The following is a 6,459-nucleotide window of genomic DNA, read 5'->3' as shown; positions in this document are numbered from 1 at the left end:
CTGGTTCCACGGAGCTCCTCTCCCCTCTGTGCATTTATTCCACTCATGGCCCGGTGACTTATCTCAGTGTGAGATAAGGATTTCTGTGATAGAACAAGGACCAGGTGAGCACGGCAAACACTGCACTTATCTGTGTGCATTCAGCATCTGTACATTTAGCTTTATTGAAGATATTCAATGAAATTCTGGTGAAAAACAAGCTTCTGAGAATTTGAGATAGAGTGGTTCATTTTCTGAAATCACCCATGCACTTCAGCTCTTCTTCTCTTTCTCTTTTTATTCCCAGCAGTTTTTTCTCGGCCCGTTTTCTCCACAAAAGGAACCATGTTAAATCTCAATTAGAGCAAAGAAAAGGGGGAAAAGAAAATGGAGACAAGATGTATTTCGGGCAAATTCTGGTGTTTTATAAAATCCTGAAGAGCTCGCTGACTGCACGGTTCTGACGGACGTCCGTGTGCCGCGAGGAAGGAAAGAATCCAAATCCTTCTCACGGCCATTGAAGTGAAAAAGCTTTTTATGAGTAAGACACGAAAACCAAGCTGTGTTTTCCTCGGGGAATATATATAAAAAAAATAACCAAAGGTTTTTTTTTATTTCATGTTGATACATTCTTGGACAACACCACAGAATAGTTGCATGAGTGGCCAAATGTAAATCTCTCCCACAACATTGGCACATAAGCAGCAAGGGCAACATGAATATACCAAGTACAAACAGTAGAAAACATACATGCTTCCTTTTTTTTTTTTTTTTTACAAGTACTGTGTTTTTTAAATATATATTCATCTTTTTCTCCATTTCCCAGAGTTTCCAGGAAAATAAGAAACCAATCAAAGCCATATTCTGCTGTGTGAGAAAGAATCAGAGGAAGTTAACGGCAAAGAAACAGGAAGTAAATAAAAAACAGTACATTTCAGAGCAGACAGGTGGAATCAAACTGTGCCGTGAGAATTTCATTTTTCAGCTTTTTTTTCTGATTCTGTTTCAACATCGAACATATCAGGCATGCATTAACAACCTCCACATCAACACCTTCAGTTGTGTCAGCAGTCCGTGAAGCCCGGACCAAAGGAGGTTCTCTTCGAGTCAGCTACAACACAGTTAAGGGTCATCATCATCATCATCATCATCACACACCTACAAAACACTGCAGAAGTCGTCATGTATGTGCATGTGGAGAGGGAACACACATGTTGGGATGGGGATGCTTTCATCGAGGGACCACAGACATTTCAAACAGTTCAAACAAAAAGGCCTTTTTAAAACACCACTGTTTTTTTCTTTTTTTTTTTTTGAAGCTTTACGTTCACGGCCAGCTGAGGAATCTGGTTTTTACCATGTCAGTGTCTGAAGCTTTTTTTTTTTTGGACTCACAAACAACGAAAAGCCGTGAACTGAATTCAAACCTCTGATGTTTTCCTCGCAGGCTCGTCACGTTTGGACGATCAGGAAATGCTCAGAGAAAACAGGCGACTTCAGATCTTTTTCCCCGTCACACAGAGGACACTACAAGTTCAGAGGAAACCCGGTCTTATGTCCACATTTCTCATCTTTGACGGTTAAAGACCCTGAAAACCTGGTGTCAGACCTCAGGTGCATGCAGGTGATCTAAGACAGCGGATGTGTTGGTGATGTTTGGCTGCTGGTTCACGATTAATCACAATGATTAGAACTCAGTCAGATTTTAGTGTCAGACTGTGAAAACCCCTGTACTGTGAGTGTGTGGATCTCAGGTGACTGAGAGACGGGGTGTTTTCAGGGTTTTTAAGGATGTCTGCATTTTTATAGCACATGACATTAATGTGACAAAAATCAGTTTCCAGGTGGCAGCATGAGCAAAGCCCTCCAAACCTCAAAGCGAAGAATATGGCTTTAATAGAAAACAATGTGCATCCAAAGAAGCAAGAGCAAAACAGATTCATAACCAACATCAAAATCATCGTCATAAAAATCAAACTGAAAATAAAGTAACTGACAACAACTAAAGTGGGCCAACACATGAGCCATAAAGAACCACACGAGTCGACAGGAAGGTTGGAAAACTCGCAGTTTGGAAGTACAATAAGAGACGAGAGGAGGCGGGCTCCGTAGAAAGGTCACGTCAGGTCAAGACGGCTGCTTGGTTTGACATCAACAGCGGAGACGCAGCATGGAGCCCGAGAGCGCCGCCGACGGTTCACAACAGCCCAGAGGCTGCCAGATGTTCGCTGATGCGTCCTGTGTATGATCAGCACTAACGATTCTGGATTTTATTTTTTTATTTTCTCAACAATTTTCCAAAATCACGGCGTATTTTTCAAACACTTCTTCACCCTCGTCTCTTTGCTTTCTGTCCTCTGTCTCTCTGACCGAGTGAAGATCTGTGTGCTCAAACTCTTAGTTCAAAGGAAAGTCCCACAAGGCTTTGCTTCAGCGTCTGAAAGCCTGTGATGGGCAGTGAAGCACATGAGACCAAAAAAAAAAAAAAAAGGAAACTTAAATCGTCCTTTTCTCTTCCGTCTCGTTTTCAGCCAGCAGAGCAGGAGACCAGACATCTCCCACTGCCATCACTCTCTGTCCCCTGTTCCCTCGCAGTCTGTCGCTCTGATGGAGGATTGCCTTTAGATCACAAGGTCGTTGTAGCTCACGTATTTCTTCGTTGCTGCTGGACCTAAAACGGAGAAGAAAACGGACCAAACACGGATCAGCTTCGGCCCTCGTGGCTGACATTTTAGGTGAAGGCTCATCTGACATGTGACGGAGGTGAAATGAGACTTGATGACAGCTGAATGAAATCAGGCCTGAGCTCTGACCTCTGAGCAGTCAGCGTGGCTTGGTGTCTGTGCTTTGTCTCAGTGGACTCACAGCACAGACTCAGTACCAGTGTGTGTTGCAGGTGATCAGAGGTCAGAACTCAGAGGCCGAAGCACAAACCTGGGAAATCCTGAGATTCATTTACAAAAAAATCAGCCTCTGCAAAACAAGAACCTAAAAGTTTAGTCAAACTGTCCCACAAACACAAGAAGAGCACGACGCAGCAGGTCTCAGTCTCACAGAGAGTGAGGGCGTCTCCAGCAGGACAAAGCGTCAGAAGGCTGGATGAAGGCTGCTTCGCTCAGCCCTCTGACTGAGCCAGTTACAGCGAGGCAAGACAACAATGATGAAACCGGTGACTGATGTCACACAGCCACAGACAGACGGTGAAGGCTTTTAAAAGTTCATTAGAACAAAGACGTGTGAGGCCTGTTTGGACCGATGATCACATCCATCAGCAGTCTCCCAGCTTTAACTCGGCTGTGTCTAATGAAACAGAACATTCATGATGTGTGACCTTATTCTCTGATTCCATATTGTAAATTTCTGTAAATGAAATTATCTGTAAATTAGTCTGAGACTCAACATTTCGCTCATGAGCAGCACCTGGTGCCAGTGAAGAGGAAACACTCCCGTTAACAGGTAGAAACCCGGAGCAGAGCTGCACTCGGGTGTGGGGGGTGTAAGTCTGTCAGTCGTCTGTCTTATGGAACAGATACATGTGTGTTTATCAGATATATTGATCAGTGACACTGAGGCCCGTCAGAGATTGGTGAAGGATAATCTCCACAGAGCTGGAGCTTATTTCACTAAAGGCAGATTGAGAAAGCGGGAAAATGAAATCAGTGAGCCAGCGAGCAAACACAAAGCCCCTCCCTCCTCTATACTCGTCATGCAACTGACTTTAATGACATTTTGGACCTGTCAGGTTCTGGTATTATCCTGGAGCGGACAGGTGGACAGACCGTTGTCCAGAGGACTGTTCTGTGGATGGACGGTCTGAGTGGCTCAGTGGTTCGTACGTGTGACTCCCTGTAAAACCGACTCTGTTCTCTCTGCCTCCTCAGAATGAACCTGTCAGGGTCAGAGCTTGTGGCCCTCAGGTGTTAAAGAAGAAGGTGGAACAGGTGGTGTCACCTGTGCTGTTCCCTTTGGTCGTGGCCACCTCCCTATCTCCCCCCTGCAGCTCTGCCTCCCACCTCCCCTGTCTTGGCGGCTGCTTGGCCCTCAGTGTTCATCCACTGAAAAATGGCTTCAAGCCAAAAGCCCATCATCAATCATGTCAGAGAGATAAAGGAGGGAACGGGAGAGTTTGCATATTAAGGCCTGAACGTGTCACTGAACCGTCCTGACTTTGTCTTAATGTGTCTTATTCGTACGGAGGGCAGGTGGTGATGCTGTGACAGGGCCACGGCTTCAGGCAGGACTGTGCCATGCATGCATCTCTGCACAGTATACAGCCAGCTGGATGTATGGGACTGACAGCAGCTGACGGACGTTTATATCTGCTGAGATGAAGAGGATGGACGGGGGAGGACGGGAAAGACGTCGTCCCACCTGTAACTCGGCCTGTGTCCGACAGGTAAAGGTAACGTCTGTAATGATTCATCAGTTCTCATCGTACGAGTGATGCACAGATGATCTGACTTTCTTTGACTGATTTAATCCAAATGAATTCTTACACACCTTCTAAACTCACAGGTACATTATGTGCTGTGTGAGCTGCTGTCAGTGAAAATCCCAAAAATCCGACTCCAGACACTCGTGAGCAAATATTACAGAAAAGATGATTCAGGTAAGAATATGAAAATGTTCTTGTACGAGGCCCAGTGTTCTCGAGGCATCTTCCCCTCCATGTGGAATATCCGAACACTACACTGAAGAGTCAGATTTTCCACGTCGTATTTACTTTTGGGAACATTTTTGGATGATTTATGCTCAAATTTCTGTCAAATAACCTCAAAAATCAAAGACAGTACGGAGATAAAAATAGTTTCAGGTAAGTTCGTTCATTGACGTCTGCAGCTCACTGGTGAATTTCCATATTCATTCACAAAATAAAATTTCAAGGGCGAGTTACACATGTGGAAGTGTTAGAAAGACGAACCCCCAGAGAAATGGATGAAGTGTTTCTCTCCTGCAGACACCCAGAGCAGCGCTAAGAAAAGAGAAGTACTGCTTGTAATGATTCTTTCTGAGAGCTGCCGTGGCTCTATGAGTTTAAAGATGTATAGAAGCCTTTGTTGTATAAGGAATCGGCTTTAGGAAAAAGGCAGAGAGGCCAATAAGAGTCGAATCACTGAGGTTTGGCCTTTGAAGAGCGGCTGAAGCAGGAAGAACAGCGAGAGATAGAAGTCTTTGTTGTCAGAGAATCAGCTGCAGGAGCAGAGAGGACGGAGAAGGAGAGAGGGCCATGAGTGCAGAGCAGAGATGAAGCCATCTTATGTGACTGAGGGCTATTACTGCATGGTGAAAGGGGGGGGGGGGGGGGTTGGGAGGGGTCAGAGGCAGCAGGTGAGGGGCGGCGAGAGAACGAGATTGAAAAGAGAGAGGATTTAAAAATCGAGTGAGGGGAAAACCAGTAAACCTGAGGCTGAGAGAGCAGACGGAGAAAGAGAGAAATGGAGTGAGGAATGAGGGGGAGCCGTCGACCGGAAGATCCCGGACCAACAGATGGGTCTGCTGGTCTTCAGGGAGTCCTGACTCTGCCAGCACAGCTCCACCACTGCTGTGTCCTCTCCACCGTGAACTCACTCTGAATAGTGAAACAGGGTGGGGATAACACAACACGAAGCCTCCCCCAGTGCATTTTAACAAACTGCACTGATTTATGAGCTGTGACTATCAAGATCCCACAGGCTGCGGGGACGTCGTCCTGCGGGGGCTGTGAGTTTCTATGTGGGGCAACAGAATTTAGAAGAACTGAGGAAAAAGGCAGCAGATTCAGCTCTGGACAACTCTGCAAAATCCTCAAAAGCTCAGCTTCACGTAGCTAACCACAGACTAACAGCGCTAATAGCACGCTAACAGATGACCATGGGCTAACATAACAGCAGCCTGACATTGATAATGGCAGTTTAACACAGTTCACCACAAGCTAACATGACAGCAGGCGGACACAGCTAACAGCATTCTAACATAGCTAACAGCAGGCTACTATAGCTAACAGCATTCTAACATAGCTAACAGCAGGCTACTATAGCTAACAGCAGGCTAACATAGCTAACAGCACGCTACTATAGCTAACAGCAGGCTAACATAGCTCAACACAAGCTAACATCACAGCAGGCGGACACAGCTAACAGCATTCTAACATAGCTAACAGCAGGCTACTATAGCTAACAGTATTCTAACATAGCTAACAGCACGCTACTATAGCTAACAGCATTCTAACATAGCTAACAGCACGCTACTATAGCTAACAGCATTCTAACATAGCTAACAGCACGCTACTATAGCTAACAGCAGGCTAACAAAGCTAACTACAAGTGGATGTTGCAGGCTGCAGCCTGTCGCAGGTGGTGGTGGTGGTGATGGTGGAGGGGGCTCTACAGGACCAAATCAGCTGGAGAAACAGCAGCTAGATGAGGGAAAGACAGGTGTGGTAATTCTCTGAAAGATCCACAGAGGAAAATCTCAGCATGTTTGTCCTCGCTCTTTCATGAA

General features: G+C 45.7%; 1 protein-coding gene across 2 annotated transcripts in view; it reads right to left on the bottom strand.

Moving 5' to 3' along the window:
* Nucleotides 1–720: 720 nt before the first annotated feature.
* LOC121179727 (metabotropic glutamate receptor 7) overlaps nucleotides 721–6,459 on the bottom strand; it is a 143,105-nt gene continuing 137,366 nt past the window's right edge. Inside the window, exon 10 of one of the 2 annotated variants that reach the window (XM_041034719.1) lies at nucleotides 721–2,650. In XM_041034719.1, the coding sequence (XP_040890653.1) occupies nucleotides 2,601–2,650 (50 nt within the window). In that variant the 3' untranslated portion in view covers nucleotides 721–2,600. The remainder of the gene's footprint in view (nucleotides 2,651–6,459) is intronic. The other variant, XM_041034720.1, reaches the window with a different exon arrangement.

The sequence above is a fragment of the Toxotes jaculatrix genome, chromosome 3, assembly GCF_017976425.1.
Source record: "Toxotes jaculatrix isolate fToxJac2 chromosome 3, fToxJac2.pri, whole genome shotgun sequence".
NCBI classification, from domain to species: Eukaryota; Metazoa; Chordata; class Actinopteri; family Toxotidae; genus Toxotes; species Toxotes jaculatrix.
Note: the sequence above shows the minus strand (reverse complement) of the source record. Positions and strands in the feature narration are given on the sequence as shown.